The 27,958-nt window shown below is 40.6% G+C and overlaps 1 protein-coding gene across 1 annotated transcript; it reads left to right on the top strand.

The window, feature by feature from the left end:
* Positions 1–190: 190 nt before the first annotated feature.
* On the top strand, positions 191–23,409 carry LOC125241166 (probable phospholipid-transporting ATPase IIB). Its single transcript, XM_048149511.1, has 19 exons — positions 191–376; positions 464–557; positions 1,438–1,640; positions 1,755–2,000; positions 3,484–3,704; positions 3,826–4,033; positions 4,260–4,482; positions 4,829–5,021; positions 6,051–6,166; positions 13,201–13,338; positions 15,695–15,868; positions 16,254–16,424; positions 17,782–17,967; positions 19,158–19,344; positions 19,735–19,910; positions 20,367–20,471; positions 20,601–20,727; positions 21,157–21,360; positions 22,890–23,409. Exons 1-19 carry the CDS (start codon positions 324–326, stop codon positions 23,024–23,026), a joined length of 3,162 nt encoding a protein of 1,053 aa, XP_048005468.1. The 5' UTR covers positions 191–323; the 3' UTR covers positions 23,027–23,409.
* The last annotated feature ends 4,549 nt before the right edge of the window (positions 23,410–27,958 follow it).

Below are 27,958 nucleotides of genomic sequence, written 5' to 3'. Positions count from 1 at the left end.
TGGACGTGGCCTTGAGCGCATGGACGTCCGATCGAAATCTGGATCGCTGGATGTTTTGTTCCGTGCACACTGATCGGTCGCGGTCGCGGTCGATTTACGACGGACGTCCGCGTAGTATGTTCCTAGCTTTAGCTGTCACGTCTTGGTCACGTCACTTCTGTTGAGACAGAAATGTCATTATTGTAAATAAGTTATACAAAGCGATAAACAAGGCATAACAATAAAATATTAGGCATCGATAAGGCATAATCAATAGCATGTTTGATTAATAGTTGTTGAATTATGTTGTTTTAGAGAATAGTTTGTGCCGATATATTGCAAAAATGGAAACAACTCCATTGCTATCCAGACCTAAGAGGAAATCTTTATGGTCAAGGTAAGAATAGTTTTCACCAATAATGCCTTTGTTTTGATTTAGTATAACCACAAGAGTACCGCACTATCGTTTATTTTTAAATTTCAGATTTAGTTTCCGTAAGAAAGAGTTGACTTCCAGAGTCATTATTTTGGGACAACTACCAGATGAAGATTTTCCACCAAATTTTATCTGCAATCAAGTGAGTAACGTACAAAGTCTTTGCCTTTTTATATTTTCAGTACACACTCTTCGTAAATAATTGTTGATGTGGATCTTTTAGGGGTATGTTGTTAATCATCGGTCATCTTACTTTTAATTATGTTTTAATAATGTTTATTAAGGTCATAGTATTTTTTAAATTCCTCTGAATTTATTGACGCTATCTGGGTATATAATCTATTAATCATAGTAAAAACGCAAGTAAATTTCTTGTTTGTGTTTGAGCTAGCAGTGCAGTGCAACAAAGTGCACTTGCACTTGTCAAGAAAATAAATAAAAATACAGAAATGTACCACTCATTTCTGAATCATATTTTTATTCATTTTCTTAAATATCTATTCTATATTACCCCCTCTGAAAATCACCCTAGCAGCACTAATGAGAATACTCATCACACATAAAATGCTATTTAAAATATCAATAATGTTAGTAATTACTGATTACATAGTTGTTAACAGTCTACTGTGTGTGTGTACTCTAGCAAAAGGTACCAGATTGTTGCATACAATACAATATTTGCTGGTATTTTTAGGGTTCCATAGCCAAAATGGATAAAACAGAAAATTTGTAGTTTTTTTGGGCCATTTTACTCTGAAACTAAGGAATATTTTAATCAGATTTGGAACATAAGTTATATTTTGAAAGCTGCAATTTTTAACTACTGAGCTAGTATACATATACATATATACAGATCTAAAGCTACAGAACCCTCCCATATATGTGCTCTGACACATACTTGACCAATTTTTAAATAACCTCAGCATTTTTCATTTGATGATGTGGTACATCTTGCTTGTGATATTGTTAATAAGTGTGAAATATAAGGAAGCTTAATTAACCTTTTTAAATTTATTTTTCAGAAATATAACATTATAACATTCCTTCCATTGGTGTTGTATGACCAATTTCGTTTTTTTCTAAATCTTTACTTTTTGGTCATGGCACTGAGTCAATTCATAGCAAGTATTCGTATTGGATACCTGTACACATATTGGGGTCCACTGTGTTTTGTTTTGGCCGTGACACTATTCAGAGAGGCTGTGGATGACTTCAGACGATACAGGTAATTCTTAATGACTCCACTATATTAATAATGGGGCCAATGATCTAGTGTTCATTATCCTGAAATTAAGTATTATATTTATCACCTTTTAAAATATTAATATTCTCTTTACAGAAGGGACAAGGAAGTAAATCGACAATGTTACGAGCGTGTGGTTCTCGACCAGAACAACATAAATGATTACCGACCATTTGTGACTGAGCGTGTACCGGCGTCAGCTCTGAGAGTTGGGGATATAGTCATGCTTCACAAGGGGCAAAGAGTGCCGGCAGACATGATTCTGCTGAGGACGAACGAGACAATGGGCACTGTGTTTATACGGACAGATCAATTGGATGGAGAAATAGATTGGAAATTGAGGTAATTTATTATTTTGTTTATTTTCAAGTTTTGTTTACCTTATAATAACTAATTAACTATTCAACAAGAGATGTATTTTTTTATTTTTTTAGGCAATAATCTTCAATACAAACAATAATGTGATACTTTATAATGCCTATTTACTTATAAATAAGACATAGAATCAAATTATACTTTAGATTGCGAGATATAAGAACAATAGCAGGTTGTTAGTATAACATTTTTTTGTGTAATGGAAATCCTAAATACTATATTTACATAGAAAAAATATTTATTAATTCAGGTAATACATGTCTAAATGCCATTAAATGCTATGGGCATTTAAACATTAGAATCGCAAGAGCTCCCATGATGGCCATGATCAATAAAAAAGCCCAAGCTACTTTGTGAATAGCACAATCCACCTAATCTTATTCGAGAATAACATGTAGTAGGCCCAGAACTGAATGTTATTTAGATGATCTTCATTTTATTATTTAAACTGTACCTAGCACGTGATTGCCGCGAGAGTATGTCGCCGCGAGATAGATGACACGTCTGCTTCTAACTGTATTAATGACATAAGGACGGGTAGTCTATCTCGCGGCAATCATCTGCTAACCCTGCTATGCAAGGCGAATTAGATATTATGTAGCTATAAGTAAAAACTATTGAATTATTAAAAAATATAAAGCAAATGTAATGAAGTTTTGTTTCATATACAATAAATAAGTCTTTAAATATTGTCTGGTAATGCTATCATTTAGTTAATCACACCTATTAGTATTGTTTGCTTAACCATGAGTCCCATGAGAAAACAATGTTAATTAAGAAATAAACTAAAAGCTATTGGCAGCTCAATGCGTACATCATATCTATAATTATCATAAATTATTTATTGTTCAGCTCACTTTTTAGTTTTCTGTTCATATAGTTTACAATAAATATGTTGTTAGGTACCATGAATCATAAAGAGATAAGACATTGAAGACAGACATTATTTTATTCATTATTGTTTGAGCTTCTAGCTAATATACAACATAATGCTGGTCATAATATTTAGCATTCACAATCTACCTTTCTTAACCATGTGGTGTTAATTGACCAACCTGAAGTATTCAGTAACCAACCTATATGTCAGCGAGTTCAGCAATCATAACTTCTAGCATATTGTGAAAGCTCCGATTATATTGTGAAATTTAAAAATGGGAGGAGGAAGGGGTGTATCGGGGGGTTCACTACTCATCCCCAAATTTTCACGCTCGCTACGCTCGCGTATACATTTCAGTATGTTCTGTAAAGCGCATGTAACTCAACTAACCCAATCCGGAGGTCGTAGGTGCTCTATCCTCTACGATGATGAAAAGGGGGTTTAATATGAACAAAAGATAAAACATTTCTTTAGTGAGAAACTTTTATGTGCTTAATTAAATAAGTAAACACTTTTGCAGCGCACTGCATCTGTGCATTTAACTCTCTCACATAATAAGCACGGTTTTTCCAGAATACCATTACCATCTACACAAAAACTGCCGACTGATGCACATCTTCTCGATATCAATGCGCAAATATTTGTCGAAAAACCAGAGAAAGATATACATTCCTTTATTGGAACTTGTACCAGACTTGATGAAGAAGAAAGTGATTCTTTGGACATCGAGAACACACTATGGAGCGGCTGCGTCGTGGCTTCAGGGCAAGCTACTGGATTGATTATTTACACAGGTACTATACTTAGGTTGAAATTATCAGTGGAAAGTGAAAAAAGTTTAGATTAGTGAAAGAAGAGGCTTCAATTCACTACAACTACTAATTTGTGAATAACTACTTTAATGCTTACTTTCAGGTAGTCAAACGCGGAGTGTGATGAACAATTCAACACCCCGGTCCAAAGTGGGTCGCCTCGAGCTGCAGGTCAACGACCTCACCAAGCTGCTCTTCGCAGCTACACTCCTTACGTCCTTCCTAATGATTGTATTGAAAGGTTTTAATGGACCTTGGTACGGATTTCTCTTCAGATTTGAACTGCTGTTTTCATACATCATTCCAATTAGGTAAGTGGTCTAAGATTATGACTGTAATCCATACTTATAATATTATAAATGGGAAAGTGTGTGTGTCTGTTTGTCCGCCTTTCACGGCAAAACGGAGCGATGAATTGTCGTGATTTTTTAAGTGGAGATAGTTGAAGGGATGGAGAGTGACATAAGCTATTACTTTTTGTCTCTTTCTACAGCGAGCGAAGGCGGCTTCGCTATAGTAATATATATTTCTTTGCAGTTTAAGGGTAAACTTGGATATGGGCAAAGCCTTCTACTCCTGGACTATACAGAAAGACAAAAAAATAGAGGGCACTGTGATGCGATCGACGACTATCCCAGAGGAACTGGGTAGGATACAGTATCTACTAGCCGACAAAACTGGGACGTTGACCAAAAACAAGATGGAGTTTCAAAAGTTGCACTTAGGAAATGCTTTGTACGACAAAAATCTGTTTGATGAGGTTAGTGCATTATCATTCGTGGCACTACCACAGCTAATGATTAACTATATAATTACGTCCATTCTCCTGTAAGAACATTTATACATTCTAAACTCCTAGCTCAACCGTAACTACCTATAACTGTAACTGTACGTGAATTACTTCGGCTGATTGCCAATTTTCACTTTAATTTGACGAGATTACTGGCTTGATTCTGGTATTAGTATTACATGATACTTTTAATGAAGTCATTTATAATAATACAAGTGCATACATCGTGGCATAATTCATCATTGAACTGTATTTGTTGATCTTATGTTTTTTATAAAACTATTGCAATTTCAATGTTTAATTTTATATAATCCAGGTGGAAGGTTTGCTGACGCAATACCTGACGAAGGAGTCGAACTCGGAGCCAGCGACGCCCACATTGGAGTGTCCGGAGGCGCTGTCGCCGACGCCCGTGCAGGTGTGGCGCGCGGTGCTAGCGCTAGCGCTGTGCCACAACGTGACGCCGGTCTACGAGCTCGACGACCAGCGAGCGGACGAGGCGCAGTCAGGTAACACTCCCACATGTTGCTGACGAAGGAGTCGAACTCGGGGCCAGCGACGCCCACACTGGAGTGTCCGGAGGCGCTGTCGCCGACGCCCGTGCAGGTGTGGCGCGCGGTGCTAGCGCTAGCGCTGTGCCACAACGTGACGCCGGTCTACGAGCTCGACGACCAGCGAGCGGACGAGGCGCAGTCAGGTAACCTCTCCCGCGTGTCACGTGTATTATTTGATTTTTTTATTTAATAAGTTACATGTTAATATTTTACAAAATATTCATTGCCCCTCAAAACTCAACTACCTTCATCTGTAACTGCATCTGACTTTACATCAATAGGATATATTACGGTAATGTCTTGCCGCCAGAATGCTGCACGTTGACATACAGTAAACATAAAAAAAAACATATAGTAACTTATAAATACCACGTCACTTGAAATTTGTTGTGACATTGATGTATAAAGGCGATTTATTTACACAGGGTCTACCGTGAATCACGTTTGGCGTATTGCTTCCCTGTGTCACTTACGCGCTAATTTGCAAGTGCCGCAAAGGGGCAACCCGTCAAACAAGGTTCGCGTTAGGTTAGGTCATCCTTAACCTTTTAACCGCCAGAAATTTTTGTTCGAGCGTGCTCGTGTCGCCACCGACAGGTATTGTACCACGCAGAGTAAGGTTGGCATAGTTATGGGAGTTATAAATGGGCTGTAAAAACCAAATCAGATCTTTGTCTTATTTATCAGACTATGGCGAAATGAGCTGGATATGTGATGTCTTATATATCAGACTCTGGCGGTTAAAGGGTTAATGTGTAAGCAATGAGGAGGCACACTGACATTTTATCCCGCCAGGCGGCGCCTCGCGCCCGTGCGAGTGCCTAGGCATGTCACTGTCATTCATATGTGAGAGAGAGAAAAAAAATCATCGTGTCGCTCTCACGTATCAAATTCTTTATCTGTGCAATGGGCTAATAAGGTGGCGCCATCTGTTATAACCTTTGAGTGCGCCTCCTCGTTCTCATGAGTGATGTTTTTGTTTAGACATGGGCAGCTCCGTGATGTCGGAGAGCTGCGGGGGCGCCGTGCCGCAGCAGGAGCTGTGCGACTACCAGGCCTCCAGCCCCGACGAGGTGGCGCTCGTCAAGTGGACCGACTGGGTAATAGTCGTAGGGCTTACAGAAAAAAACTGCATTTTATACAGAAGGCAAGCCACTTTGCACCGTGATCCTAGGGACCAATACAAATTATTTCATCCGAGAAAACACGATTTTCAATGGCAGCCGCATACTAAAAAAAATTACATTACAAGCCTATATTGTGTCCCACTGCTGGGCAAAGGCCTCCCCCTTAGATTTCCACTTGTCCCGGTTCTAAAAAACTAAAAAAAATATAGACTCATAACTACTGCACCGATTTTGATGATCAAGGTGTTCGTAATGTTCCTATCATCGATTTAAACTTCCCTAGATACACTATCGCCTACAAATTCGACACTCAAAAGTGTCCGATCGCTTAGTTGCAAATGTGTGCGTCTAGTTGACAAACGAAAACTTCGCAATGTAGTAAAAACTACTTTAATTTTTTTACAAAAACAACGTTATTTCTTAGTACTTAGAGTTCAATTTCAAATGCAAGCAATTGGCGGTTATGACATTAATGAATGTGATCATCGCGAAAGCCATAAAATTTTATGACCGCAGATCGCAGGTGTGCATATTTTTAAACAAATCTACGTCTTATTGCAACCAACATAAGTTTAATTTCGTTCGCGCTGCAACAATCTAAACGCCATTTTTAAATTGGGAACGAGGATGGACAGAGGCATCATGGGAGTCGCGCTATGAGATGAAAGGCGAGAATGAGGAAATTTGCGGTATTTTTGCGAAAAACTGTTTAAAATATATATATGTGTGTGTGTGTGTCTGTGTGTGTGTGTGTGTGTGTGTGTGTGTGTGTGTGTGTGTGTGTGTATGTATGTATGTTTATAAATAAATAGATATTGGGGACACCTTACACAGATCAACTTAGCCCCAAACTAAGCAAAGCTTGTACTATGGGTACTAAACGACGATATACATACTTAAATAGATAAATACATACTTATATACATATAAATGCTCATCACACAAATAAATGCCCTTACCGGGATTCGAACCCAGGACCGCGGCTTAGCAGGCAGGGTCACTACCGACTGAGCCAGACCGGTCGTCTAATATATATAACATATGTGTGTGTGTGCGTGTAGTGAGTGTATGTGTAGCGATTATGTGAAGGTAAACAGTTGAGGGATTGTATGTGGTGTGTGTGAGGGATGGTGCACTTGGAGAATATGAATTAAGTAGCTATTAAAACAAAGAAGAATTGAATGATGACATTAATTTATTATTCTACGTAATTTCTTTCAAAGCTTTGTGTGGGTAAATCTTCTCTCCGCTCCTCAGCTATAATCTTGCGCCATTTTTCCCTTTCAACGTCTTGTTTTGGGAATCTGGAATAAAAACCTTTTTTATTACTTAAAAACGAATTTGCTATTCCCGGGTTGTTTCTTTTTATAATTAAAGTAATTTATAAGATATGTATTAATATTATTGAATTGAAATCATTTATTTCAGACTTATTGGTCCATAATAATAAATAAATACATACACTAATAATATGAAATAGGCTTCTTTTACAAAAAATATAAATTAGCGACTCCATCATTCCATTTTTAACTATGTTCCACTTCATCCATCTTTTGTCGCCGTCCGCTCATTACTAGTATAGCGCGAGAGAAAGAGACAAACAGCGTAAGACCAAATCAAGGAATTTACTTTAATTATTCTAGAAAATAAATGTTTTTAGTAAGTTAGGAAGCCATTTTGGCCACAAATGCATAACATTATTTTTTATTATTTATTTATTTTATTATTTATTTTTATTATTTATTTATTGGAAAACCAACAGCACATGAAACATGTTAACAGAAACAATAGAAACAAGAGGCCAATTACAGGTTCTCACCGATAGAAATCTTATAGAAATTAACTTCACTAGGTATTAGGTATTACAAGTAGGTATACAAATATGCTTAGACTAGACAAGTACATAAATCTAGTGTTAATACAGATGCGAAACAAAAGAAAAAACCGGGAAGATTAAAAAGAAGAAAAATCATCAAGCATACGAAATAGAAAAGAAAACAAAAAATAAAAATTAAAAGGCAAGCTCACATAAAGAATTTAAGAGTTAAATTACGCCGTATAGCCTGGGTATTTGCATTAAATACGTCAATATCGTGCTCTCTAGATAGCCTGTTAAGTGTTCTAGCTGCGCGAACGAGGAAACTGTTACGTCTGTAGTTCGAGGACGCAAAGGGAATCGAAATAGGTGGATTGTACCTTTTAACCCTATTGGGAGTGTTGAACATAATACTACCAAGCAGATCAGGGCAATCAACGCTGCCGCTAGTGATTTTTAGGAAATAAGTAGTGTCAGCGATTTCCCGACGGTGATACAAAGGCAACATATGGTGTTTTTTGCATACACTAACATACTGAGATGAGTTATAAGGAGTACTTAATTTAAAACATAAAAACTTAATAAATTTTCTCTGTATCCGCTCGATCCTGTCTATATAAATATTGTAACAGGGGTTCCAGACCTGGGATGCGTACTCAAGTTTGCTTCGTACGAATGAACAATATAGGATTTTCAACGTCTTAGCTTGTTTAAATTCAGAAGAGCTGCGCATTATGAACCCAAGGGACTTGGTAGCGCTCTTCACGATGCTGTCCACGTGAGAATCAAATAGTAACTTAGAATCATGAACTACGCCTAGATCCTTTAGGAAAGATACTCTCAATAAATTTTGATTATTTAAGGCATAAACAGACATAATCAATGATCGCTGACGAGAGAAAGTAACTACATGACATTTGGAAGGGTTAAGATCTAATTTGTTATCTCTACAATATATACCAAGACGGTCAAGATCGGTTTGAACAAGAGCCACTTCCCGAACTGATTTAATCTCAGCAATAATTTTCATATCGTCAGCGAAACAAAGCAACTTAGAAAACCTAAAGCATACAGAGATGTCATCGATAAATATGTTGAAGAGCAAGGGACCGAGCAAAGATCCTTGTGGAACACCACTTGGAACATTTACCCAACCAGAAACGTAGTTACTCACAACGACTGCTTGGGATCGGTTGTCAATATACGAAGAAAACCACCTCAACAGGTCGCCACTTATACCTATGCGTTGAAGTTTGACAATAAGTAACCTGTGGTCAATACGATCAAACGCTTTACTGTAATCAGTGTAAATGACATCAACCTGATTACCATCGTCCATTGCCCTTGTAACAAAATCGTTTAACAACACTAGGTTAGATACTGTCGATTTGCGTTGCATAAAACCATGTTGATTTTGGTTCAGAGAGTGTTTAATAGCATCATAAACTTGTGCGTATACTATTTTTTCCAAAACTTTTGATAAGATACACAGTTTGGATATAGGTCTATAATTAATTATTTCTAACTTAGACCCTTTTTTGTGCACAGGGGTAATGAATGCGGACTTCCAAATATTCGGAACAACACACTCGCTCAGTGACCGCTTAAACAGTAACTCAATAGGCTTCAATAGTCCTTTAGCGCAGTTTATTAAAAACAGAGCCGGAAGTTCATCAGGACCAGCTGATTTAGAAGGATCAAGATTAAGAAGTAATCGGAAAAGTAAATCAGGATTTACTTCGATATTAAATATTTCGGCTGGTGAGTTAGAATCACTACTAAACGATATTGTGTCTGAACCACTATTGGGTGCGGAAAAGGTTTTGAAGAAGTAGTCAGAGAATGCATTGCAAATATCTGTACCACTTGAAATGACTATGTCACCGTATTTTAAAGAACTAGGTATACCGTGAGAACTACTACGCGACTTAATGTAGGTCCAGAACTGCTTAGGATTGCGAGTAATATTACATTCAATTCGGTGCATATATGACAGATAACATTCCCGCTCGAGTCTTTTAACACGGTCTCTTAAAATACAAAAAGAGTTATAATCTGACTTATTGTTATAAATTTTATACTTTTTCAAATACTTATTTTTTTCCTTAATAACCTTTATTAAAGCAGCTGAGTACCATGGAGGAAAAGTGCTCGCGCTTAAGACCTTATGGGGAATATACTTATCTCTTAGTCTTTTGAAAGTAGAATAAAAAAACTCAACGCACTGGTCAAGCGATCGCCACGAGAATTCGTTAATCCAGTTAACCAGAAGTAACTCATTATTAATAGATATATAATCACCCTTATTGAAATAATATTTAAAGCGCGATGCCGGTCTAATAGATTTTAGCACAGAAAATTGCAATGAAATAATTAATGCTTCATGGTGAGGATCTATTGGTACTAGGGGATCAGAGCAATTCTCAACATACACGATATCGTTCGATAATATTAAATCTAAAGTTTTGTTGTAGCGATTTCGAACCCCATTATACTGGTTCAAGTTAAGCAAATTCAAATCGTCAATAAAACCGCGCTCATCATGTGTTGTGTAGTTTGCGGGGGTTAAGTACGAATCATGGGTCAGCCATTCAATATTACTCATATTAAAATCCCCGGAAATTAGAAACTTGTCATTAGGGTGGTTGAAAACAATATTTTCAAGTTGATTACAAAAATTAGTTAGTTGTTGGGAAAACGTAAGTCCCTCATTTTGTTTACATAAGTACAATACACCCAAATGAACCCTAGTTAATGCATTAGAGTCATCAGATAAAGACAGCGTGACCCACAAGTCCTCAGCTGTGGAGTGGTATTCGGGGCGTGGTATCACGGCCAGGTCCCTGCGAGCAGCAATGAGCACGCCACCGCCACGACCTTGACCGGTCAGTGCTGCGTCACGATCACGTCTCCAAATCATATATCGGTCATCAAATAGCTCATTATCTAAGACCCCGTCCAAAAGCCACGTTTCGGTCAACATAATTATATCGTAGCTAGCTAAGCATAAGTTTCTGTAAAATATCGACGTTTTAGTCCTTAAGCCCCTCACATTTTGGTAGTAAATTATGGGACAGCTTGATTTATTTAACACTTATAAATGTTGTAGTTAAAAATATTTTATTAAAACATGATAATGAACACTTAAAAAGCCTCGTAAATAAGTAGTACAACGTTACCATCCAGAACGATCGATAAACAAGATTATTTAAATTATTTCTTATAGACATAAACAGTTTCCCGTAAGCGCGAGAGAGCAAACAATAAACAGGCCCGGTAGTCAAATGAAATAGACAGGGATAAATATATGTTAATGAGCTTAACGGCGCAGGTAATAGTAACATCGTGCAAAAAATGCAATCGGCGATAAGCGGCCGGCCCGGACAATAATAACTGCCGCCTGGTTCGGGACGTACAAAGGTTCTCAAAGTTTGTATAATGTGTAACACTTTTAAGTTTAATATAAAAAATATAAAATATAGTAAATTTGCTACTAGAATTATCTGGGACAGCAATAGCGAGGAAACAAAGCACCGTAAGCCATTAGTTAAACCAGTTTGTTTAAATCGTGGTCACTATTAATTATAAATACTTTGGAGGAGTCATCTTTTCTAACGTGAATTTTTGCGTATTTAACCCATATGTAAGCATATCCTTTCGCCTTCAGAGTACTCTTCGTCTTCGTGAGCAGCTGTTTATTTGTAGGAGTTAAGTGGTCGTTTGCATATATCCGTTGTTGACTGCCCTGAAACCCAATTTCGGCAGCCGTGATGATCTTCCTTTGTCGCGCAGACGCCAGGAAATCTTCCTTTATATATCTGTTTATAAATCCTACTATGATACACTTTTCATTCGAGTTAGAAGCAGGGACCCTTGAAATATAGTTAACGCTAGTCTTGTCGATTGGGAAGCCCACAACGCCGCAGATCTTATCAAGGATTGAGAACAGGTTCTCTTCTTTTCTTAGCGGAACCCCCTTAATTTCCACATTGTTGAGGCGGTGCCATTGATCCTTACTAGCGAGTTCGCTTTTGAGTGATGACACTTCCTGATTTAAAGTGTGAACCTTGCCTTGGAGAATCTCGATCTCAGGAATCTTTTTCTCGACTTCTGTTAAACGTGAAATACACTCGTCCAATTTATTACTTGTGAAATCGCAAGTTCTTTTTATCTCCGCCAGATCAGCCTTGATATCGACGACATCTTGCTTAAGAGTCGATAGGCTCATAACATGCGGCTTCATATCACGGATCTCACTAAGTAAAGATTCCAGATCAACTGGTTTGGAAGGGCTCGGCCCAGGATTAGACATATTCGGCTGATTAGTGACTAAGGGAGACTGTGTGGTATCCTTTTTACACTTTGAACACTTTAAACATTTCCACCCAGTTTTCCTTTTTCTATACGCCGTTTCTGTAATATTAGCACAACAAAATCCGAAATGATTTTTACACCCGCTACACTGAGCCGAATCGCTGATTTCTAGGTTGCAATCAAAACACTGCATGATGAGAGTTTGACAATCGCTGCCTCGTTTGGAATAAATACGTAAAGTTTATGCACGTGCGTCTTCGCTGGCTTTGTGAAGCGTACTGATTATTATTATAAAATTATTAACAATTACTTACCGGAAGTACGATACGTCATCCTTTTTTAACGTATATAAGGTGTTATTTTTGCACTTTTTTACGGAGCACTTAGGCATGTTGCCGACACGGCGGATGAAGCGCTACTGACCGCCCAATTGTGCTTAGAACATTTTCAAGCACAATTTGCTGCGGACACATTCTAAGCCATGATGGTGCATCTAGGTAGTTTAGATCGATGGTTCCTATTGAAATGTTAATTCATATAAAAAAATATCAACAAAAAAAATAAAGATGGTGGCCGAATAATAAGAAAAACATGAATAGGAACAGTGAGCTGCAAAAGTGCATGGTGAATTTATGAATGAATTCATTCATAAGTTCTCCGTGCAATTTTGAAGCCTATTGTACACTAAGGCGGTATTGTATTTTTTTATTCTTAGTGACTGATGAGATGAATTTGTTATAAAAAAAATATATTTTCGACCGCGTCATCTCTTAGCATATCATACAATAAATTCGAAAACCTTTCAAGAAGTGTAACACTAACTTAAATAAGATTTACTGACGTTTCGCCATCACTGATAGCAACTCCATGTTTCCAGATGGGCGTGTCCCTGTACCGCAGGGATTTCAGTAGCATCTCTTTGAAGCTGCGAGCCACGAACGAGATCAGGCAGTTCCTCATACTGCAGATATTCCATTTCACCAGTGAAAGCAAGATGATGGGTATCATTGTACAGGTGCGTTTATACATAACTAGTTTTTGCCCGCGGCTTCGCACGCGTTAGCAAGAAACAAAAAGTAGCCTATGTCACTCTCCATCCCTTCAACTATCTCCACTTAAAAATCACGTCAATTCGTCGCTCCGTTTGGCCGTGAAAGACAGACAAACAAACAGACACATACACTTTCCCATTTATAATATTAGTATGTTATACCACTCAAACATGTATACACTCGCATTAGTATACAGATTGATCTGCAATACGAGGTTGAGTTATATTGTCTCTTAAGTACACGTAATTGAGTGTCACAATCCGCGATATCAGAGAAATAATCAATCATACATATTTATTTAAGGTATAGTGGTAGAATCCCAGCATCTCCACCACTTTCTCAAGTGGTGGAGATGCTCTTTTGTAATGCATAATACGTGTCGGAAAATCGTAAAAACCGGCAAATCTGTCATTCTGTCATCTGATTGCAGCCATAGATAATATTGACACATTATGCCTTAAACACTGAAAAGTTTTAGCTACTTGAAGCAAGTTCAAAATCTGTCTATTTTTGGTATAATTTGACTACCGTTATATGGTAATACCATCTGACAAATTTTGCAATAGACTGTCGACACATACTCGTACGGTACAACAAATAATTGTTGACGTCTTACTATACGTTATTGTTTTGTTTAGTTTACAGTGAGTATTAAGTCTAAGTAAACAAAGAACTGCAGTTGTTGCAGATTTGTTTCGCCCTATTTTTGACACCAGTGGTTAACATGTAAGTCTTTTCTAAATGCAGCGATAAAATTTATAAATAAAATAAATAATTGTTAAAGAATTCACTAAATATTTACAAAACCTTAAACTACGATTAGATAATAAATAGAAAAATAAATTAAACAGTCCAAACTTAGTTCTTAATATTACGTTCGCTAAAAGATAAAAACTGATGGTTTGAAAAATGTAAATCTTTTTGTAAATATACGTCAAGCTTGCTTGCTCGTCATGTATGGATATATGCTTCTATACTTATCCACCGTGTTTTTTTTTGTTTTCCGTTAAATTCGACACGTCGTTAGGTTCATTATCAGGAACCATCCCGTATATCACTTTTAGTTAAATTCGCAAAAAAATATTTTTGCAACGTTTTCATCCATACTAATCCATACTAATATTGTAAATGGGAAAGTGTGTGTGTCTGTTTGTTTGTCCGTCTTTCACGGCAAAACGGAGCGACGAATCGAAGTGATTTTTTAGGTGGAGATACTTGAAGGGACGGAGAGTGACATAGGCTACTTTTTGTTTCTTTCTGACGCGAGGGAAGCCGCGGGTAAAAGCTAGTACATAATGAATGAATGAATTTATTAGTGTGAGAGGCCCTTACGAATAACATTCAAGTTAGTGTCAAGTGATTGACGGCACATGTCAAAACAAATAACATTAGGAACATGTGTTCAGTAATTACCTTTATTTTTTTAATAACTTGATAACCGTAAGAGTTGAGACGCTAGTTTCTTAGAGAAATTAATTGTATTTGATCTAAAGAACCTTCCTTTAAAGTTAACGGAATTCAATAAAAACACGGTGTATACAGACACAAAAGTCGCCCTACGATATATAAGAAATTATTGAAAATACAGTAAACGGCCATAAAGAATGCACATCGGTTTTTCGTATTCGTAGAGCGTTGTCTCTTTCTTGCTTTGTGACGTTAATTGTTTTTTTCAAAGACTGTGCATTCTCTATGGTCGTTTACTGTACTTATTCAGCGTTCATTGTACAATCGTGATATAATACAAAGCTTTTCAGTCGAGTACCATGTTTAGGCCACGAAGCTTGCTGAGTGGCCTAAAAGTACGGTACGAGAGTGAAAAGCTTAATTATATCACTATTGTATACAATACTTTTTCTATGAGTCATCATCTTCATCATCAATGGACGAAAAATATCATCATTCAAGTTAAAATTAATGTTAATAGCGTGGTTCACCAATGTATCAACATGAAATTACCTGGCAACCAATTGTTTGTAATAACTGTCTCTGATTGGCCGATAACGCGACAAATAAAAAAAAATATGTTTCAGATGCAGAAAAATTTGCCAGGTATCGCAAATTAGTAAAGAACTTGTATGAAGTTCTATTTTTGAAATTATTACAGTTAACTAAAAGTGAACTGTAATGAAATATTATAGTTGACTAAGTGTCAAAGACTATCTAACACTGAAAAGTCAGCACTTATAGTTTAGTCTGTGGTTGTCGATTGCTACAAAGCCGCTTTGTCAGTATATTCATATAAAGATACAAATGGGACGTTTTACTAAACACACTAATATATTTAATTTGAACATGTTTGACATGAATATTGATTAGGACGAGGATACCGGCGAGATCACGTACTACGTGAAGGGCGCGGACGTGGCGCTCGCGCCCCTGCTGGAGTCCCCGTGGCTCAACGAGGAGTGCAGGCGGCTGGCGGCCGAAGGCCTGAGGACTCTGGTCGTCGCCAAGAAAATATTGACTAAGAACGAGTACTTGGAATTTGAGGTAGACTTTCATTTGTTTATTTCATATCTTATTTTAAGCCTTGCAAGTATAACCCGGAGCAAATCTTATAACATATAGGGCGCAGATATGGTGGCCGCGCCCTTCCTGAGGTTCCGTGGCTTCACGATGAGTGCAAACAGTAAGCGACCCAAGGTACAAAGACTATGTTCTTTGTAGAAAATATTTTAAGAATTTGAGGTTATGTCATTTTGTCTTGGTTTCAGTTTCATACAGGTCCAATTTAGCATACGATTATATTTAAAATATGTCCTTCGGTTCGATAATTAGTACTTGAATATTTTTCTCTACACAGTTAAGCTTTTAATCTTAAATCCAATTCAACAACATTTTAGCGTATGTAAGTAAATAAGAGTGTGTTTGGCAGAGTGAATACAAAGAGGCCCGACTGAGCGTCACGAACCGCGCGGAGAGGACAATGGCGGCGATGTCCAAGCTGCAGTGTGGGCTGCAGCTGCTCGGGCTGACCGGCGTCGAGGACTGCCTCGCGGACCGCGTGCCCGAGACCATGGACATGCTGCGCGCCGCCGGCATCAAGGTGACTGCTCTAGCCTCCACCACACGACACACGCGCCATACACCAGTCTACAGGAGGCTGCAGCTGCTCGGGCTGACCGGCGTCGAGGACTGCCTCGCGGACCGCGTGCCCGAGACCATGGACATGCTGCACGCCGCCGGCATCAAGGTGACTGCTCTAGCCTCCACCACACGACACACGCGCCATACACCAGTCTACAGGAGGCTGCAGCTGCTCGGGCTGACCGGCGTCGAGGACTGCCTCGCGGACCGCGTGCCCGAGACCATGGACATGCTGCGCGCCGCCGGCATCAAGGTGACTGCTCTAGCCTCCACCACACGACACACGCGCCATACACCAGTCTACAGGAGGCTGCAGCTGCTCGGGCTGACCGGCGTCGAGGACTGCCTCGCGGACCGCGTGCCCGAGACCATGGACATGCTGCACGCCGCCGGCATCAAGGTGACTGCTCTAGCCTCCACCACACGACACACGCGCCATACACCAGTCTACAGGAGGCTGCAGCTGCTCGGGCTGACCGGCGTCGAGGACTGCCTCGCGGACCGCGTGCCCGAGACCATGGACATGCTGCGCGCCGCCGGCATCAAGGTGACTGCTCTAGCCTCCACCACACGACACACGCGCCATACACCAGTCTACAGGAGGCTGCAGCTGCTCGGGCTGACCGGCGTCGAGGACTGCCTCGCGGACCGCGTGCCCGAGACCATGGACATGCTGCGCGCCGCCGGCATCAAGGTGACTGCTCTAGCCTCCACCACACGACACACGCGCCATACACCAGTCTACAGGAGGCTGCAGCTGCTCGGGCTGACCGGCGTCGAGGACTGCCTCGCGGACCGCGTGCCCGAGACCATGGACATGCTGCACGCCGCCGGCATCAAGGTGACTGCTCTACTCGACGACACCAACACTAGATTTTAATGACAATTTTATTTTACATTGCACCAGTCAACAAGGAAGCCTGAGCGGGACCAATTTACTCTGGCCGGAACCACATGAAATGCACGCTTTCATCATTCATTTGCCTTATCTCTTACCCAACACATTGCGTGACCTGACAGAGAGTGACTACTCAAGTAGAGAGTTGTAGGTACCCGTAGGTACGTGTCCGGACGCACGTCGTAAGACGCGGAACGGACGCCAGCGCCGCGCCGCCCGAGTGTAATTTAAAATAGTCTCCTCAGTTAACTGACGTAAGATGCGCCTCAAGCGACGCGGCGCAGGCGTCCGCGCCACGCCCCACGTCCCTCGCCGCCCGTGTTTATTTTACGCCTTAGACATTATTATTATTAAAGTACAAACAACAACAGTAACAATATAAAAAAACCATGTAAATATGGACACTTAAATGTTTTAGATCTGGATGTTGACCGGCGACAAACTGGAGACGGCGCTGTGCATTGCTCGCTCGCTGCGGTTCGGCGGCGGCAGCCGCTGGCTCGTGGCGCCGGAGTGCAGCACGCGCCGCGACGCGCACGCGCTGCTGCGCGGGCTTGCCAACGCCACCGGCCAGGACCTCATCATCGAGGGCGAGACGCTCGAGGTGACCACCCTGTACTGTGCTAGAGACCGCTGCGGCTCGGCGGCGGCCGCTGGCTCGTGGCGCCGGAGTGCAGCACGCGCCGCGACGCGCACGCGCTGCTGCGCGGGCTCGCCAACGCCACCGGCCAGGACCTCATCATCGAGGGCGAGACGCTCGAGGTGACCACCCTGTACTGTGCTAGAGACCGCTGCGGCTCGGCGGCGGCCGCTGGCTCGTGGCGCCGGAGTGCAGCACGCGCCGCGACGCGCACGCGCTGCTGCGCGGGCTCGCCAACGCCACCGGCCAGGACCTCATCATCGAGGGCGAGACGCTTGAGGTGACCACCCTGTACTGTGCTAGAGACCGCTGCGGCTCGGCGGCGGCCGCTGGCTCGTGGCGCCGGAGTGCAGCACGCGCCGCGACGCGCACGCGCTGCTGCGCGGGCTCGCCAACGCCACCGGCCAGGACCTCATCATCGAGGGCGAGACGCTCGAGGTGACCACCTGTACTGTGCTAGAGACCGCTGCGGCTCGGCGGCGGCCGCTGGCTCGTGGCGCCGGAGTGCAGCACGCGCCGCGACGCGCACGCGTCGCTGCGCGGGCTCGCCAACGCCACCGGCCAGGACCTCATCATCGAGGGCGAGACGCTCGAGGTGACCACCTGTACTGTGCTAGAGACCGCTGCGGCTCGGCGGCGGCCGCTGGCTCGTGGCGCCGGAGTGCAGCACGCGCCGCGATGCGCACGCGTTGGTGTTAGGCCTGATTTAGATGACGTGCGAACTCGCATGCGATTTTAGTTACATTGCGGGCTGTTGAGGTTACATACAAATTAGCACAGTCATCAAATACCGCAATGTAATAAAACTCGTATGCGAGTTCTCGTGCCGTCTAAATGGGCCCTTATGCTGAATGTAGTTAACATGTTTCTTTATACGAGTAATAGGCTAGATTCCTACTAGTCAAATCAGCTTGTTTTTAAGAACTGTCAATACGATTTGCTAATATGGAATTACTATGAAATACTGAGGAGTGACGTCACGGTCAATTCATTTACTGACGACGACGGGGTGTTATTGACTTATGAAATATAAATTATGTTTATACATAACTACTGTTTTACTTCGTGCACTGCATACAATAGTTTATTTTAAGTATAGGAAACAAGCCTATTCGTAAGTACAGTATCTATTATTGAGGTGTGTGTGTTTGCAGATGTGCCTGCAGTGCTACGAGGACGAGATGGTGGAGGTGCTGTGCGGGTGCTCGGGCGTGGTGGTGGCGCGCTGCTCGCCCACGCAGAAGGCGCGCGTGGCGCAGCTGCTGCGCGCGCGCGGCCGCGTGGTGGCGGCCGTGGGCGACGGCGGCAACGACGTGGCCATGATACAGGAGGCCGACATCGGTAACGCTCGTGTGAACTCTCTAGACTAGTCTGCAGTGACGCGGGGAGCGTGGTGGTGGCGCGCTGTTCGCTCACGCAGAAGGCGCTCGTCGTACTGCTTCTGTTATACGTTTCTTGCTGCGATCAAACTGCTACACCAGGAAGGGTCGTGATATCAATTCGTACTGATTTGACTCATTGGTATGGCTCGGTTCAGTTTAGACCGAAAATTGAGTAGTAATTATTTAGGAATAGTTTTATATTACAACGTACTTTCGAGATTTTTTTTTCTAATGTCTGTTATATTTACCGAATCAATGCCAGGCTACACTTAACGATTACATCTTGTATAAGGAAATACCTCTGTCAAGTGCTCAAAGGTGCTATAGCAAAGTTTTTCGGTATGTACAGGAGTAGGCATCGAAGGTGCGGAAGGGCGTGCCGCGTCGCTAGCGGGTGACGTGAGCGTACGCGCGTTCTCGAGCCTGGCGCGGCTGCTGCTGGTGCACGGCCGGCGAGCCGTCATGCGCTCCGCCGCGCTGTCGCTCTTCATCGTGCACCGCGGGCTCATCGTCTCCACCATGCAGGTTGGTATTCTGTACACACGGGTGTAGGCAATCAACATGAGGGTTCCCGCGGGCGAATCCAGGCATGATGATGATGATATATTTTCGGCGGACCTCAGTACCCTGTCAATTCTTCGGCGATGTCAATTTTTATATAAAACACAAGTAACGCACGTCACGTTTATTTTTAAGGACTGAACTCTTTGTATGAGCAATCTTCAAACACTTAATCTAATTTCCTGTATCATCCTTATCTGTAATTATTTTTGTTATTCACTTTAAATTTTAATTTGTTTTCATTTCTTATTTCAATTGTAACAATAAAACTTTTCTGTTAATTACCACTTAAGGAAGAGCGGCGCCCCTTAACACAGGTATTTGTAACTTAAAAGGGGCACCGACACTTAAACTGTGTAGGTATTTCTTAAAGTGAATAAAAAAATTTTCATTTTCAATTTCCCTTTGTTTCCGATTCAGGCGGTGTTCAGCGTAGTGTTTTACTTCTCGTCAGTCTCGCTCTACCCCGGATTCCTGATGGTCGGCTACGGTACCCTCTTCACTATGCTGCCCGTTTTCTCCTTGGTAAGACCCTCTAACTGTCTCTCGATTATAAAACAAATATTTAATGATTTCCGTAAATTAATATCTCTCTCTCTATCTCTTATATACAAGACATGAGTAGCTAAACATTTTGTTGGTTTCGTTTTTCAGGTCCTAGATAAAGACATTCCTAGCTCTACAGCTCTCAAATATCCTCAACTGTATAAGCAATTGACGAAAGGGAGACAGTTGTCGTACAAGACTTTCTACATTTGGACAGGAATATCCATATATCAAGGTAAAGTTAATATTAACATAGCGCGTTTCATTCCTGAATTAATTTTGGTGATAATAATTGGTGTCTTCGATATCTTAAGCTCAAACGTGGAGGTACAAGGCTTTTATGTACAAGATTCATAAGAGCAAGAAATTAATTCAAGAATGTATGTATGTAATACATAATACACAAACTAAGTAATAAATGACAGGCTATATACCGACAGGTTTTAACATAAATACAAGCAATGTTTCGCATTTCACATTTCATCAGAGCAAGTTAAATGAGCGCTTTTAATAATATGTTACATTTTGCACCTACACGCACGTCCCAATTTTTCGGTTACCATAAAGACGATATTTCTTTGAATCTTTATACGAATAACCAGTCAAATAGTCCTACGTTTCACAAAACTTCTACACATATAATTATTTTATTTTTTTGTGTTAGGCGGCGTAATAATGTACGGTGCGCTGGTGCTGTTCGAAGACCAGCTGATCCACATCGTGGAGATCAGCTACACGGCGCTGATCCTCACGGAGCTGATCATGGTGGCGCTCACCGTGGACACGTGGCACCGCCTCATGGTGGTGGCCGAGCTGGCCAGCCTGCTCATGTACGCCACCACGCTGCTCGTCTTCAACAGCTACTTCGGTACGTAGCCCCTTTATATCAGCAACTCCGACCAAGGACCGGTTGCGGTTGTACCAAGCCCTCTGGCACCGTTAAAGCGTTCGTTAAATTGTATTGTACGGGAAGCTCCAAAGACATCTGCTGCGTGACGATGATATGTCTGTCAACTGTGGTTGATCCAACTGGCCTTAAAGCCGACAGGTGAGATAGCTAAACACTTCTCCTGGGGACCGATTTTTGAATTTCGAACGCATGAATTCGCCGTTCGAAAATGTGTGGAAAAACTGGAAAACGACGCAATGCTATTTTTAAAAAGGACGGCCAGTAATTATAATAGTATTTTATGCAACAGGCGTTTAAAGGAGGTCAAAAAAGACGAGTGGCGTTGGGTAACAATTTGAGGCGAAGCCGAAAATTGTTATTGAGACGCCACGAGTATTTTTTGACTCAGTTAAACACCGTTGCATACAATACTTTTTCTACGACTATGCACTAGTTTTTAATAGTTTTCTTGAATAACTTTCGTGAAATTCACACTGTTTCCTCTATTTTGACTCAAAGGTTTGCACTGTCAGCTCGGCTGCCCAAAGCCTTCCCGCGCACGCCCGCAGTGTCGTTATTTTTTCGATACTGCGCGCATGCGCGGAAAGCCGGCGGACGCTGGCTTTGGGGAATAGACCTTTATGTAGGGTTTTAAAGATCTGTGCACGACCCTGTAAATGACGAATAACAGTTCGGGAGTAGAAAAATAAATAAATTGAATGGTCGAAATTCCAAAATCGGCCCCCTTGACTGTAAACGGCGGTTTGATTACAAAGGGCCTACCATAGATCAAGCAAACGTATCTACTTAGCGTATCAAATGAATTCGGTAAAATCCACTGAGTTGTCCGTCTTTAATCGCAGCTTGCAGCTTTTGGGCGTCAATTTTTGTTAGTTGAAGTCAACAAAAACATTAATAATGCCACGTAATCATCACATGCCACATTGCATCAACATAAACGTTATGAACACTCAATGGCCTGAGACATATTTAAAATCACAGGCAAGTAACAAGTTCAGTACAAAATACAACTTGTTTCTTCTATCTAAATCTAATTCTGTGGGGCCGCGAACCACGTTTGACGTGTTGGCTTCATGTCACACTCAAATTCACACATTTGCAATTACGACAGACGGTAGTAATGTGTTTAACACACTACATATGCAGAGTTTTGCGAATTATCCCCTGTTTTGACCCAAATTGCCAATAGGCTACTTGCCTCCTAGTCAAATCAGCTTCTTTTTAAGAACTGTGAAAACAAATTTGAACGACTTGATAATATGGAATTTATATGGAATCGAATTGAGTGACGTCATGGTCAACTCAGTTACTTTATATATTTCTACCTGACTTATTAAATAGAAATTGGATTTAAGAATAACTTCTGTCCATGTTTTTCTTATAATTATCTGATGCTTTATTTCGTGCACGGTATACAATATTTTATTTTAACTACAGTCAAGTTCCCTATTAGAATGCTAACAAGTAAAATGCATTGTCTATTGCAGACTCGGACTTCATCAAGCACTGGGATTTCTGGTGGAAGGTGACCACGATAACTCTCGTCTCATGTCTGCCGCTCTACATCGTCAAGTTCATGCACCGCAAGTGGAGCGCCCGCCAGTACCGGAACATACGGAAATGATCTTTGAGTGTTAGGGCATAGGGTATTATGCTCTAACATAACGTGAGTTCAATTAGCGTACCGGAAAACAATTTGTTTGCGCCTTGGAGAGTTACATTTTCCATTGCTGACAGCAGTGGCGTCACGTTAAACCTTGATTCCCACCGGCTTTCCCAATAAGGAAATAAACGACTTATGGTACAACATGTATAGAAGAAGACGCAAGTTGAATTAAATCTCGTCTGCCTGACAGCTACGTTTGACGCGTCACAACTGGCAACTATTGTCCCGGATCTGTAAGTTCACATTTTTGACACATTTGTTTTGAAGTATGTTGCGATGTGGCTAAGACGTATCGTTTGCCAAATCTAACGATTAATTTCGAATTGGTTAAATCGATTAGGCCCTATGTACAAGGAGGCGCTTAAACAAATATACGATTTCTATCAACTTACTGAAATGTCATTTGAATCGAAATGACAGACTCTGCCACAGCACTAGTTTAAAAACAAAAATGAATGATAAATGACATAATAAGTAAATCCTGCGTGATAAATTAATATCGTAAAATACTCACTAACGAAAATCCACAAAAATGTAACATGTGTTAGAATATGTTTAAAGTAAGCGAAATATTGTTTTTAAGTACTTGATTTTTTTAAATATTATTACGGGATTTTATTTAAAATTTTATTAGGTTGCGCGAGTTTACGTTTTGTATCGTTGTGTCAAAAAGAGGTTCTTACAGCTCTGGGACAATAAAAGATTCCTCTTCTCATGACAAAAAAATAGTTAGGGGAGCAACTGAGCAAGTCAGATTCACGGTAAAAAATGCTCTTCGCTAGCCTGCATCTGAACCTAGTTTTTTCCAAGTACCTATGTAAGCTATGCACCTCTTTAATGCACCATTTACACATAATCTTTTCAAATATAAATATTTTGTAAATCAGATCTGCTATTCTCACTCGTATTTATATAATATGGACAACACAGTTAACCGACAATTTCTAAACCGTATTACAGGGGTCAGCAAACTTGCGCCGCACCGCATTGGGTTTACGTATCACCAGATTACGGCAGCTCATAGAGCCTCTAAGGCATTTTTTTAATCGATACACAAGATTGGAGGCGAGGTATGCCGACCCCTGGCTCAGTACAACGAGATAAAGATTACTATTAGTCAGTTTGTTTCTGTGTCGCTGTTAGTATAAGTACAGTTTTTCATGAGATTTATCGAAGCAATCGAAATGATATCTGATTTCGCACTCGAACGTTGATAGTATAGGGTGGTATGGGCGTCGTCAGATACATAAATATTGGTATTTCTAAGCAGTTTGACCGCTCCGATATATCTGATGACTATTGTATATACGATAAGTTTAGGTATAATGTTGATATTCTGAAGATAATATAAGTCCATGTTAATCATTAGTATTTATTACAAACAAGACAAGTATTTATATTGACGTTGTCACATTGTGATTCAATGATTCCCAGGTTTCTAATAGTTGTTTTTCGGATGTCTGTAGTGAACATGTTTCCTACTTCGCCTGATACCTTTTGAAATGACTACATACTGTGAATACTGTGATGTGAAATGTGAATAATATACGTAGATATAAGAGATTTATGTTGCAAATTTTATTTTATCCATAATATATTCGTACCTGTGTAAAAGTACGTTATATTAGATTTTAAGGTACAAAATGTATTGATGTGATATATAATTATACTGAATAGCTAATTTCTGTGTTCATATCAATTATCTAGCATAACACCTTCTGAGGATTTAGTAGAGAATAGCATTAAAGGGTCCCACAGACTGTCACGAATACTACATATTGTATGTATGTACATCCGTACTTACAGTATAACAGTTTAAATTCTCGCGTTTTGATAACGTTTCGTACACATGTTTAAAGTCATTCACGTGTCATAAAAACGCACAAAAAAATAAAATAATGTTATTTTATAGCGTTCGACTCGTGAGTGATTTTAACCTCGATTTTTTAGCGCCACCTATTAAATACTATCATAACTAAGGCATCATCATCTTACACTGATGATGCCTACAATTTTTTTTTTTCAAATGTGTATTGAAAGAAAGAAAGAAAATACATTTATTGCCACAACATTGAGACGTGATATCGTGATATTAAAATAAAGAAATATGTCATTTGTTCCTATAAAAAATAAGAACAGGCTGCGAAACAGCGCTATCTAGTTTTAAGCCTAAAAGGCCCGTGGATACATTTCAGGGGTACGCTTTTTTGTATGGGCTTTGTCATTCCAGTATTAAATCGTTCTTGTTCATACGTAATAAATGAATTAATCTCTGACGGCACATGCACATCGTTATTATATTATGAATCGTCAGAAAGTGGTAAATGATATCACACACGAGTTCAGTAATTTAATTTATTTTTTTAATTATTCAATAACTGTAAGAGCCGTAGAGGTAAGACGCTAGTTTCTTAGAGATTTTTTTTGTTAATATAAATTACTCTAGGCCACAGACATCGAATTGTAGTCGTGGACGTGGCGTTGAGCGCACGGACGTCCGGACGTCATCTGGCGCGCTGGATGTTTGACTGTGCACACTTAGGTATCGGTCGCGGACGTCCGCGTAATATGTTCCTAGCTTGAAGCTCGTCAACTTTCAGGCTGTTGCAGATGTAAGTAGTGCGCAATTTGTTTTTCCCCTCACTAGCTCGGAAACACGTGTTTTGTCCTTTAATACCAGCGGGTAAAAACGCATTTTATCCACTAGTAAAAAAAAAAAAAGTTTATTGACAATATTAATACAATTTTCCAGGCATCATGTATACGAGTGGATCCCAAACTAGGCGATGCCTGTGACTTGGGCTCCTAGAGATCAGTTGACAACAACAGAAAATTCTTTATTCAAACAATTAAAGTACTGGATTAAATAATAGAATTAAATTAAGTACCAACTAATCTACAAACTAAACTAAAATACAATCTAAATGTGTGTGTGTGTGTGTGTGTGTGTGTGTGTGTGTGTGTGTGTGTGTGTGTGTGTGTGTGTCTGTGTGTGTATGTGCGTGTGTGCGTGTGTGTGTGTGCTTGTTTCACGTATTTGTATTTCTAAGGAAACGTTCCGTTTCGTGGTAGTTCCATTCTGAGCATGTTCTAGTGACGACAATTTTGGAGATCAGATATTTTGCAGAATTTGTTGTACAGGAACGGTTTTAAGTAGGTACTGAAACGTCGACAGAAACTGGTCTTGGTGGGCATTAGTTGCATTCTAAAACAACGGTTTCTAAGCCTGCTTATTCCGGTTGACCTTGGCGCTTCGCGCGAGGCTTCACGGTGGGCCCTGGTGACAATTTTTACCAGAAAGAGCTTTCTAACGCTAAGTACGTTGGCCTCCTTGAAAAGACTGTCCGTTGAAAAAAGTGGTAGTGAATAAAGTAATTTGACCTTGAATATAGTAATTTTTTCTGCTTTAAAATTGATAAAAGTACTCGGACTCGCACTATCTCGGAAACACGTGTTTTGTCCTTTAATACCAGCGGGTAAAAACGCATTTTATCCACTAGTGGGTAAAGTAATTTGACCTTGAATAAAGTCAAATTAACTGCTTTAAAACTGATAAAAGTAGGTGAATCTAGTAATAAAGATGATTTACCACCTGTGGAACTACTGGAAGCAGTGATAAACGCATTTTTTGCGTTGTAGTTTCCTCGCTACAGTGAGGGGAAAAGTTTTGTGTTACACTCGGGTCCAAATGTATTTTACTTCTCGTGTGTTAAAAAACTCGCAAGTTCAGGATTCTATTCTCGAACCACTCGCTTCGCTCGTGGTTCAACTATAGAATCCTTTCACTTGCTCGTTTTTCAATTCCACACTCGGCGTTAAAATACAACTGCCCCCTTGTATAACAAATAACTATTATGCAACAGGCGTTTAAAGGAGGTCAAAAATGACGAGTGGCGTGGGTAACAATTTGAGGCGAAGCCAAAAATTGTTATTAAGACGCCACGAGTATTTTTTGACTCAGTTAAACACCGTTGCATACAATACTTTTCAGTACAGATGGTGTTTTATTTACGCACTAGTGCGAGAAGTGGTTCATTATATAACAGGTCGAAACTTCGGAAGCTCATCTGTACTGAAAAACGTCGTACGATACTCGTGCGAAAAGGAAATTCGCAACTCGTGTCGATTTAAAACACTCCCTTCGGTCGTGTTTTAATTTATCGCCACTCGTTTCGAACTTCCTTTTTTACGCACTTGTATCGTAATGTACTATTTTCTACGACCATGCACTTACTTTTTAATAGTTTTCTAGAATAACTTTCGTGAAATTCGCACTACTTATTTCCTGTATTTTGACGCGTCGGCCTCCCCTCTGTTCCTGCACTCACCCTGTCGCTCGCACTCCCCCGCGCCGCCGCCGCCGCCAGCCCCAGGCGCCCCGCGGCCCGCTATATCCCTTATGGCCGCTGTACACATGTGGCCAACGGTTCCACCAACCCTTGGTGGCCAAGATAAGAGCCGCTGTTTACACATTGGCGAACCAATCACTTGGCATTGGCTCTTCATGAAAGATGGACGTGGGATGAAAAAGGCTAGGAAATTTTAGGTCATTAACGTTGTCAGCAAAATTTGATTAAAAAAGATTAACCCCGTAGTAAAATTAAATTATTTGAAATATTAACAATTTTTTGAATATTTTGATAAGCACATTTGGCTTTTTTAGGCAATACATTAAACATATGCAAGGTTATTTTATTTCCTAAAATCAACACTATTATTGGCATAGATAAACTAATTATTTTCGTAAATATTTCACTACTGTCCTCTCTGACGGCTGACGACAAACTGAATGAAGCGCCAACGTGTAAACGCAGTTGGCCATTGGCGCCAAGATCCTTTGATGTGTGGACAAAAAACCGACACCAATCGGTTGGCCGGCCAGCGCAAGCG

The sequence above is a fragment of the Leguminivora glycinivorella genome, chromosome Z (assembly GCF_023078275.1).
Source record: "Leguminivora glycinivorella isolate SPB_JAAS2020 chromosome Z, LegGlyc_1.1, whole genome shotgun sequence".
Taxonomy (NCBI): domain Eukaryota; kingdom Metazoa; phylum Arthropoda; class Insecta; order Lepidoptera; family Tortricidae; genus Leguminivora; species Leguminivora glycinivorella.
Note: the sequence above shows the minus strand (reverse complement) of the source record. Positions and strands in the feature narration are given on the sequence as shown.